The sequence below is a fragment of the Musa acuminata genome, chromosome BXJ2-3, assembly GCF_036884655.1.
Source record: "Musa acuminata AAA Group cultivar baxijiao chromosome BXJ2-3, Cavendish_Baxijiao_AAA, whole genome shotgun sequence".
Lineage (NCBI taxonomy): Eukaryota > Viridiplantae > Streptophyta > Magnoliopsida > Zingiberales > Musaceae > Musa > Musa acuminata.
Window position 1 is genome coordinate 8990620 of NC_088340.1, and position 11306 is coordinate 9001925.

At 44.3% G+C, this 11306-nt stretch overlaps 2 protein-coding genes across 2 annotated transcripts; one reads left to right on the plus strand and one right to left on the minus strand.

Annotated features, from left to right (window-relative positions):
- Positions 1-198: 198 nt before the first annotated feature.
- LOC103977924 (transketolase, chloroplastic) lies at positions 199-3998 on the minus strand. The gene is made up of 7 exons (XM_009393583.3): positions 3376-3998; positions 2663-2753; positions 2424-2529; positions 2050-2332; positions 1800-1948; positions 1557-1710; positions 199-1439 (listed from the first exon to the last, which is right to left on the minus strand). Exons 1-7 carry the CDS (start codon positions 3889-3891, stop codon positions 483-485), a joined length of 2256 nt encoding a protein of 751 aa, XP_009391858.2. The 5' UTR covers positions 3892-3998; the 3' UTR covers positions 199-482.
- A 1725-nt stretch (positions 3999-5723) lies between these two features.
- Positions 5724-7216, plus strand: LOC135607254 (protein EXORDIUM-like 3). Its single transcript, XM_065098928.1, has one exon. It carries the CDS (start codon positions 5806-5808, stop codon positions 6892-6894), a length of 1089 nt encoding a protein of 362 aa, XP_064955000.1. The 5' UTR covers positions 5724-5805; the 3' UTR covers positions 6895-7216.
- The last annotated feature ends 4090 nt before the right edge of the window (positions 7217-11306 follow it).

Sequence of the window (11306 nt, forward strand, 5' to 3'; positions counted from 1 at the left end):
TCAGTCTACAGAAATTGTTTAGCAGATATATCTTTAGTAGATATATCTTGCATGCAATAACAAATAACAGATCAACCAAGGAATCTCTAAACTAAGGATGCGATTTCAACCCTGCACTGGAGGTTTTCCTTTGAACAAAAAGATGCCTCATGAATGTTATGGGAACCCGACAGCATGACCTCAAAAGAATCCGGAAGATGAGAGTAAAACGGACTAGTTAATCCAAACAAATTCCCGAAACAGTATTCGACATTCAAATAATTAATACATATTACGATTTGTTGCACAACTAAATGCAATCATTCATTAAAGAAGAAAACTCCATCAATTATGAGAAAGGAAAAGCTCAAGGACATTTGAAAATTTTATTGCAGGTTAAAGGCAAAGGTTTCAATCTACTAAGCAAGGTTCCTTTGCCCTAGAGAATCCTCAAACTGACACTGAAATCTAAATTCTCCTTGTGATCACTGACAGAGCTTACCTCACAGAGATTTGGCTGCCGCAATAATACTCTCTGCTGTTATGCCAAACTCCTTGTATATTCTCCCAGCAGGAGCACTTGCTCCAAACCGGTCAATCCCGATCGCCTTGCCTTTGCTTCCGACATACTTCTCCCATCCAAGTGTGACCCCTGCTTCGATACTAATCCTTGCAGTGACAGCAGCGGGGAAGACACTCTCCTTGTATTCATCTGGTTGCTCATCAAACAACTCCCAGCAAACAAGAGATACCACACGTACTGTTTTCCCCTCCTTCCTTAGCTCATCTGCGGCCTTCGCTGCAATCTCCAATTCTGAACCAGTGCCGATCAAAATCAGATCTGGTTTGTTACCAGTAGAATTATCAGAAATGGTATATCCTCCCTTCTCAACATCTTCAATTGATGTTCCTGGAAGTTGAGGAAGCTTCTGTCGTGAGAGAGCAAGGACTGACGGTCTCTTCCTGTTGAGCACCGCAACCTTGTAGGCCCCAGCAGTCTCGTTCCCATCAGCAGGCCTGAGCATCAGAATGTTGGGCATGGCTCGGAAGCTTATCAAATGCTCAATTGGCTGATGGGTAGGGCCATCTTCCCCAAGACCAATTGAATCATGTGTCATCACATAGATGACTCCTGCCTCAGACAAGGCCGAAATCCTCATGGCAGCTCTCATGTAGTCGGTGAAAACAAAGAAAGTAGCACAGTAAGGGAGAAGACCAGGGCTGTGAAGGGCAATGCCGTTGCAGATGGCACCCATCCCATGTTCCCTAACCCCGAAACGAACATTCCGCTCCTCAGGTGTGCCCTTTTGGAAGTTACCAAACATCTTCAACAATGTCATGTTGGAGGATGCGAGGTCCGCACTACCACCAAGAAGCCCAGGTAGTACTTTTGCAAGTGCATTTAGGTTCTGCTGCGATAAATTTCTAGTTGCATCTGCAGGACTTTCAGGAGTATATCTCTGGAAAAGAAGCAAAGAAGTTAATTTATAGTATAATCCATCTCACAACGTAAATGTAACTATAATAACAGATATTGTAAGAAGAACAGAAGGTGAAGGGTCAATAGAGGTGATCACCGGAAGGGCTTTCTCCCATCCAGAAGGCAATTCTCCTGATATGATAGCTTTCAGCTCTGCAGCATCCTCCTTGTACTTCTCTTCATACTCCGCAAATCTGGCATTCCACTCAGCTTCAAGAGCAGCACCTTCAGGGGCATGGCGGCTCCAGTGACTGAAGCATAAAACCAGTGCATATATTCACATAACAGAAAAATATTATTTTTATTCGACAATTATAGTAGGAATTACATAGTTTCTGACCTCTTCACATCCTCAGGCACATAGAAAGGTTCATATGGCCATTCGAGACTTTGCCTAGTTGCATCAACTTCCTTGGCACCCAATGCACTTCCATGTACGCTGTATGTGTTTGCCTTGTTTGGTGATCCATATCCGATGGTCGTAGTGACCTGCAAGAATGCAGTATTTCGTCAAAGCTCTAACACTCCCAAAGCAAATGCAACCAGTTGACCATGTCCTTGGTGCCCAAAAAGCAATTCTGGAAACAAACCTTGATAAGAGTCGGTTTGTCTTTCACTGCCTTTGCTTCCTTAATGGCAGCACGAATATCATCATACCCGGTGTTTCCATTCTTCACCCAGATGGTATGCCATCCGAGAGCCTCAAAACGATCAATAACATCTTCTGTAAATGCAATCTCTGTGTCACCATCAATGGAGATGTGGTTGTCGTCGTAAAAAGCGATAAGTTTCCCTAGACCCCAGTGCCCAGCAAGAGAACAAGCTTCGTTTGCGATGCCCTCCATTTGACAACCATCCCCAAGCATCACATATCTACACCATCAAAATCAAGCTAGTCTTATGCACAAAATGCAGCACACAAATATAAGTAAGATAGAATTGGGTAATCGTGAAGAGAACTTACGTGTAATGGTCAATAATCTCATTGTCAGGCTTATTGAAACGGGCAGCTAGGTGTCGCTCAGCAAGAGCCAAACCAACAGCATTAGCAACACCTTGGCCGAGTGGACCTGCAACATTTTGTGACAATTAATTGATATCTCAAACTCCCTAACAACCAACCATCAATAGAAAGCAAGAACAGGACATCTGGACAGAGCAAGCAATCAAATACGTGAATCATAAAATGATATAGAAACGAACCAGTAGTGACTTCAATTCCTGGTGTCTCGAAGTTCTCAGGATGACCAGGAGTTTTGCTTCCCCATTGACGGAATTGCTTCAAGTCTTCCATCTAAAATCAGATTACAATCATCGAAACTACTTCAGTCTGATACAAATCAAAGCATGACCACTGAAACCACTGAACACTGAGCTCTCATTCACATAATCAAGGTGATGAAATGCAAGATTTCAATTATATCTAGGAAGCTGCAACCCATGAAGTGGAGTGTACTAATATGAGTTTTCCACGACAGGCCATAGCTAAATAGATTGGTTAACATAGAGATGCCTGAATGAACCGTTCAAACGAGAAGTTCTCCCACTTTAGAAACTCTATAACTCCAACAAAATAAACATAGATAACCCCACGATTAAGAACAAAGAAAAAGTTAGATGGACCACCATATCTATCAAATTCTCTTCTTGTTAGGCTGAGAAATATGTCAAGAAGCAGAAGACTTCGCGATAGAATAGATCAAGAAATCTAAGATTTAGCCAAGCAAAAGCGACCAAACAGAACTTCTCATAAACCACAGATAAGATCAAAGTATATGGGTAAAAGAAGAAGAAGAACGATCCAAATCTCTGAAGATAAAGATGGCAAAAGTAAGATCACCATCAAGTTCCCAATATCCTTGGTAATATCATCGTCGAATCTGGAAATAACTCTCGGGACAGATCGGAGGCCGTACCTTGACGCTATCGTAGCCAGCAAGATGGAGCAGGGCGTAATGGAGCATGCATCCATGGCCGGCGGAGAGCACAAACCGGTCGCGGTTGAACCAGTAGGGGTTCTTGGGGTTGTAATTCATGACCTTGTCGTACAAGATGTGGCCCATGGGCGCGCACCCCATGGGGAGGCCCGGGTGGCCTGAGTTGGCCTTCTCGACGGCGTCGATGGCGAGAAACCGGATGGTGTTGACGGACTTCTCCACGAGGGCATCCGTGGCGGCGGCCTCGAGGGTCTCCACCGCAGCGGCCCTGGCGGGCGCAGCGCGGCGAGAGGAGCAGGGCTTGGGCCGTCGGCGAGAGGCGCACTGCTGGAAGCGGGGAGAGGACGTGAGTGACCAGGCGGCGTGGGATCTGAGGGCGAATCCGCCGGCCGGGAGGGCGACGCGGTCGGGGCGGGCGTTGGAAGATGAGCCATGGTCGTAGACGGCGAGGCCCACGAGGGCTCGGGCGGCGTTCACGGAGGAGGAAGCGGCCATGGGCTCTCAGTCTACTGCTACGTTTGATCCGCCTCTCTTCCCTCTCCCCCTGAGATTTGGTTCGGGTTAAGAAAGGCGTGAGTTGAAGAGAACAAAAGGGAAAAAGGCGAGGCTCGATCATATTGCTGGCTGTGGGACCATCTTGTCTCATTGACCAAAATTTCCTCTGTTTTATTTCTTTTAATTTCTAGTTGGTGGATTCCAAAGCAAATGCCTGTAATTAGTTCCTCCTCCCACCGCGTTGATGATGGAATGAGTAGGTTGGATGCGTGACTGGTGATCACAACAGTCTGATATCATAGGACAAGCGCCATTGTCACATTGCCAAACCCTTACCACCATAATCTTCTTCTTTTAATGTTTTTCTTTATATTGGCTTCCATAGAGTCGTAGACAATTACGTATTCACTTAGAATATGATGATCCATCGAAAAGGGACATGTAAAACAAGGCTGCGGTCTCGTATGAATGCTGAGAAGCCAACTTGGCTTTATTAGATGCGGCTCACCTACCCACTTCCGATTCAGATTTGAGCATGAAAAGTCAAATTGATAGGCTCGACTTTGAAGATCGAGGCATTTAAATCATTTGGTTTTGGTCTCTCGTCTTACGACAAACAAGATAGGCTTGGGTAGCTGATTGGGCCAAATCGAAATGCTCTACATTTGAATTGGGCTTCACCCATCGATTGGCATGGGATTAAATTTAATTTAGGTGAGTCCATTACTTGGGCTTGGATGAATCTTCTTGCAAATTACACTTGACCAAGGCTTGCTCAATGGATTTAGCCAAGTCGAAGCTTCTTCTTCGCTTTCAAAAGGATCTTAGTTTATTTGATGTGTATTCTATTTGTAATTAACTTTGATGTCGCAGATAATAATCACCACCAATTTGGGGATTCGAAAGAGACGTCCGTGACCGGAATGATTTAAACGCCGACCTAATTCGGACGGACGGTGGAGCGAGTGGTAGATGCACGCATTACCACCACCATCTAACCCCATCATTGCGCTCCGGCACAGCCGTGTACGCGCCACTCGCTCGTAGTGCCGCTGTATAAATAGTACGCATTTGCAGACCCCACCAACTGTTTGCGACAATGTCCCCGAGAGAAATAAAAGAGGCCCTCGTGTTGTGCGTCAGATGGCGCCCCATCAGTTCGGTCCGTGATCGTGGACGGGGCTGCCTCTACCGATGCATCAAGTCTCCTGGGATTCAACCCCCGCGAGGTGGCCGAGCGTTCTTATATTTACAGCATGAGGCGAAGTATGGAGGATAATAATCGTACAAGGGGAGCACCACTCCTGTCTTCCGCGGGGTTGGGCCCGAAAGCGATGTGCCCCCCCCCCGCCGAATTATTATCTCCCTCCGAGACGCCGGACTGGTTGGGTCCCGGATGATTTGTCGCCGTCCGCGTACCAAGGGGAGCGAGAGCACCGGACGCGAGCCTCTGCGATCGCCAAGTTTCCCTTGTTAGGACTGCAACGGGACCCACACGGCGAGGTGATACGTACTCCTCTGCTCGCATGTCCTTCGGTTCTCCTGATACGATCGAGAACGGCGAAGTTGGATTGGGGATGCGTTCGCAGGCAGGTGGGGACAGCCCTGACAGCCACACACACAGAGCTTCCAACCTGTCTCCCACTGTTCAACCCCCGCCACTTATGGCGCGCTTTTCTACTCTCGTTCAGAACCGTTCATCGCACTAGTTCCTTTAATCTCGACCGTCCTTCTGATTTGTCTGCTCCAATAGGAAGAGCGAGATGTTCGTATGCATCCCTCCGCACATTTTCTCGTCCTCGTAATTGGGCAACAAAAGCCAGCAGCTATTTAGAAGAGACCCCTCCCCCCTCCTTCTGTTCACCTCACCACCACTGAGAGCTGAGGCGTTTCTTTGTAGGCTCTTCTCCTACAATGTGTATTACAAGCTCCCGCTTCTTGCTCGTCACCCTTGTAGCCTTGGCGATTGCCTTGCCGCTAGGCGTCGCGGCATGGCGCCCGTGGCCGCACCACTTCCTTGGCAACGCCACAGCCAACACCATGAGCGTCGGTGGCGGTGGGAGCGGAACCACCGCCGCCGCCGCCGCTGCGGGAATCGGGGCGTCGAAGAAGTACGAGGGGTCGTCGGAATTCGTGAAGCTGCGTTACCACATGGGCCCCGTGCTCGCCGCCAACATCACCGTCCACCCCATCTGGTACGGAGCGTGGGCGCCCGCCCAGAAGCACATCCTCCGCGCCTTCCTTCGCTCCATATCCGCCCCTTCCGCCCCCCACCCCTCCGTCGCTGCCTGGTGGCGCACCGTCCGGTTGTACACCGACCAGACCGGTGCCAACGTCTCCGCCACAGTGTTCCTCGGTGCCGAGCGGTCCGATCGCCGCTACTCCCACGGCCGCGCCCTCTCCCGCCTCGCTATCCAGTCCGTCATCCGCGACGCCGTGAACTCCCCCCGCCGTCCCCTCCCCGTCAACCCCCGGGGTGGCCTCTACCTCGTCCTCACCTCCTCGGACGTCGCCGTCCAAGACTTCTGCGTCCAGGTTTGCGGTTTCCACTACTTCACCTTCCCGGCCATCGTTGGCTACACTCTCCCCTACGCCTGGATCGGCAACTCCGCCACCCAGTGCCCCGGGATCTGTGCCTACCCTTTCGCCGTGCCGCCATTCGCCCTCGGGCCGCGGACGGCAGACCGCCCGCCCAACGGCGACGTCGGGGTCGACGGCATGGTCAGCGTGGTGGCCCACGAGCTAGCGGAGATGGCGTCCAACCCCCTGATCAACGCGTGGTACGCCGGGGAGGACCCCTGCTTCCCCACCGAGATCGCTGACCTCTGTGAGGGCATCTACGGCACCGGCGGGGGCGGGGCCTACACGGGTCAGATGCTACTCGACGGCCACAGCGGCGCCACCTACAACATGAACGGGCTGGGCGGCCGCAAGTTTTTGGTGCAGTGGATTTGGAATCCCTACTTGAGCTACTGTAGCGGACCCAATGCACTCGATCACTAGCCGTCTTATTCCACTCTTCATTAATATTTAGCAGCAGCAGTAGCCAGCCATCACGCACTAAAAGAAGAGAGAACAGAAAACCAGTAAAAGAAGATCTCTTGTTTCTTGTTTGTGTGCATGATGTCTGAGGCTGCTTCAAGGCCCTCTACTTATCTATCTAGCTAAATAAGAAGAGAGGGTAGGGCTGAAGAGGAAGAAGAAGTAAGCTAGTAGTTCTTGTGAAGTGTGTGTACAGAGAGAGAGAGAGAGAGAGGTGGGAGCGCGGCAGGCCCACGCTCTTGATGTTGCTGTTGGTGATTATAATGTCTTGGGGTTTAGTGATTGCTTCTGTGCTTTTCCTTCTCCTTACGCCATTCCTTCTTCCCCTCTCCAAACTTTTTTGCTGCTTTCAATATGGTCTGCATTCAGGTCACAAGAACATGTAGCAGGAGGTACTGTTGTAGTCCGGAGATGGAGAGGGAGAAGAAGAAGTGGTCCACTAGCTGCTGGTGCTGCCGATCGATGATTAGGTTTGCTTATGGGGCATGTGAAAAGACCGTGGGACGTCGATCCTTGTCCAAAGGCGTTATCTTTCCGGATCGGGACAGCTATCGATTTAGGCCCGAACTAGTTGGAGCAACAGGAGGGATTCAGAACAATGTCGCATTTGCTGAGCGATTCTGAACATGAACTCCAATAATCACAATAATCCAAGAGCATGAGTGCGGAGTAGGTCCATCACTCGTTGAATCATTCGATTGTCCAACTTGCAAGAAGAGAGTTATTGGAGCAGAGCCCCACCTTCTTCCCAGGAACGAGAAGACAGCATGGATCTCTGCAGTCCTCATATTTCAACTGCTTGTCGATACGAATTCGAGATGATTGCAGAAAAGCTACCATGCCGAAGCACAATACTTCCCTGTGTCAGACACTGGATTCGGACAAGAACGATCGTCCGTGACACCAGTGACTCCACCTTGGAGTGGAATGGCCTTCGATGGAGAAGCTGCGGTGCAGTGTTCATATCCGCCAGATGCGGAGCCTATAACAAGAGTGGCTTGTGAGAGAGGTGCTAGACTATTAGCAAAGCTCCTCTTTTTCTAGGGTATCATGCCATCATTTAGGTGATAACACCGGTCAATGGTCGGGTCTGCGAGTTTTCAAGCCCCGAGTCTTTGTTGGGGACCAATCAACCATTGAAGCATCTAAAAATGAGCTCCACTGCAGTAGCTTTTGGAACGAATAGAATGAGGCCATTGTTCTGTGCCACTGCTGGGGGTGCAATCATGTGCAGTGGAGATGTACACTTTTGTCAATGAGGCCATATGCTCATTGAAAACGGAGACCACAAAGTAATAAATAGTTAGAAGAAACAATTGGCAGACAAACACTACTGGTAATTGGGGTTTGAGACTGGTGGTCGGTTTACAATTACCCAGATATAAAGAGATCCTGTTTTGACTAGTGAGTACAAAGCCAAGAATTTTTCTCAGAAACAGCTTCTTCAGACTTTATGTTTGTATATGCATTGATTTTTATTGAATTTTGAGTTCATTTGTCTAGATTGCAGTGTTTTGGTGGACGTGCCAAAAACATAATTGACACCGTAAGTCTTACATTCCATAGCATAGATATAATAGATTTATCATATAAGGCGTTTCATATATTAAAAAAAGTCTTATGAAAAAGCTCAAAAAGATAGAGTTTTCTCCGAATTCTGTGCTAAAATTTCCTCATTCATATTCTTAATATTCTGATCGAGATGTAAGTGAGAAGAGGACGCAAGTATTGCTCCGGTGAACACTGTATTAAAATAAATTTATAGAACAGCATCCTGGATGAGAAGATACGGTTCCAAATCAAAAGCCTGAGTTGTCGCTATCCTCTTTCAAAACACAGTTGAGGCAGCAGCTTTGTGCTACTTACAGGGACTCTGCTAATCCCTCTGCGGCTCATCCACCGTTCCGAATTCGACTGTTGCTGCTAAAAGCAAGGAGCAGAACTATGATTACTCCCCGAAAACTCTGCTTGTGTTGTGCATCAGAAAGCTCGTTCTAGTTGTTAGTTCTTGGCTTAGTGACAAATCTTGATCTTTGGAGTAGTTTCCATCGGTTCAGTGTGGAATAGTTGGTTTCGATTTTATCAAATTAAAAAAAAATTTAAACAGGTTTAAAATCAAATCAAAATCATTGATTTAAAAATCAATATGTTCCTAAATATTTCTTATTCATTGGTATGTTTATAAATATAGGCAACCAACCACAAACGTATATAATCATATAATATTAAGTTTAACACCCATTTATGAAGATCTTATAAGCTGATCAAAACCAAGATAGGATTTGCAAAGTCTAGCTATTATACCATTGCTCTCTGTACAGCTTTCCTCTATCCTGCCCATGGTTTTCAAGCATGAGACAAAAGAAAAGTCTGCAGTCACAAGACTCCATTCGATGCTTGTCTGGTCGACCAACTCTCTCTCATTTCCCTTGAAGCCCAAATCGAACATGATTAGCCATTTGTTTCAAGATTCTTTAACAAAATGTGGCCCCAAAAAAAGAAGCTAAAGTCAACTGCCTTCTGCTGGAGATTAAACAAAACTTAGAATTAGGTAAGGTGTTTATACCGCAACGATTGAGTTTTTTTATTTATTAGTAGTAGTAGAATTAGTGTATGGAAATCCCCCAGAATAATAATAATAATAATAATAATTTTTAATTCTTATAGAATCATGTTACACATTAGGAAAATGGATAGAAGAAATCATCATCTTAATGGGGGAGAAAAAAAATTAAAAACTAAAAAATTCATCATAAATTAATAATTAAAATAGTATATTAAAAATTATTTAACATGGGTCGATAACTTTTATCTACATCAATAAAAATAAATAAAATTTTTAATATATGAGATCAATTACAAAACCCATGAGTTATCCTACGATTTTTTTCAAAGAATTTTTATCTTTTCTCTCGTATAAATTCTAAATAGAAGGATTCCTAAATATATTTTCTCTCACCAATAATTTTTTATTCTTATAAAAATATTATAGGATGATGACATCCTACCTAAGAAGGTTTCTAAGCACAATAGAAAAATGGACAGAAGAAATTACGATATTATCCGATGGGAGAAAAAAAAATAAATAAAAATAAAAAATCCACCATAAATTAATAATTAAAATAGTATATTAAAAATTATTTAACGTGGGTTAACAACCATTGTTTACATCCACAAAGTAAATTAAAAATTTTAATATATGAGATTAATTATAAGATATTTGAGTTATACCACTTAAACATAAATTTTTTTGTACACCTCTCTAATAAATTCAAAGAATTTATATCTTTTCTTTGGTATCTCTAAAAATTCTAAATAGAACTCTTTCTAGACATCCTAAACCTAAGAGGACCGAGAATATTCTTCATATCTTATCTACCCTCCTCCCTATCAAAACTAAAAATATATGATATATTTATAAAATAATTAAATCATAATTATTAGGGTTTTTTTTCTTCACAAGAACTTATTTTTAAACTCATACTTTTTATTCTATAATATTAACTTTGATAATCTTAAAATACTTATAAATCTTAATAATCACTCTAAGTATTTTATCCACTTTCATAACTCTAAAGAGAAAATATTTTTGCTCCACACTCATTTCATTTTTCATTGATTATTCTTATTGAATCTTTGACCATTAGATCTTTTAGGCTTTCATATCACTTATTTGAAAGAGAGGAGAAAATTTTAAAATAAAAAAATCCATAAGAAATTAACAATCAAAATAACATACTAAAAATCATCCTAAAATTTAATATGATTTAACAACTCACGTCTATATATTTACGAAGAAAACTAAACTTTTTAATATATAAGATCAATTACAAAATTTATCCTCTGTACGAGTTCCCTTACATACATATCACATAAATCCGAAAAATTTATTATTTTTTTTTCACCAGACATCATACACAAAAACCTAAAAGTACCTAATGTTAGGGACAAGTTGGCACTAAGAGGAGAGGCGAATTAGTGCAGCGGATAAAAACGTTGGTTTCGGATAATCCTTTCGTATGATAAAACTGAACTCGGAAATGCTTAACTTTGAAAGCGAAGTAAAAGCATATTGAAGGCAGTTTGCAGTTAATGTAAATTGCAGTAAGTAAATACAAATCAAAGAACATGCCAATTTTATAGTAGTTCGATCGTCGTGACCTACATTCACTCCGTCGATTCCTCTTCCGTCGAGGCCATCGGTATCCACTATCGATCTTCCTTTAATAGGTGAAGATCAACCTCCTTCTTACACCCCTCTTCTCCTTTTATCGGATTTAGGAGACAACCCTTACAAGCACTTACTCCTCTCTCAAACTATTCTAACACTTAGACTAGAGGAGGATTCTCACAAGAGATTTTTATAGTGTTTT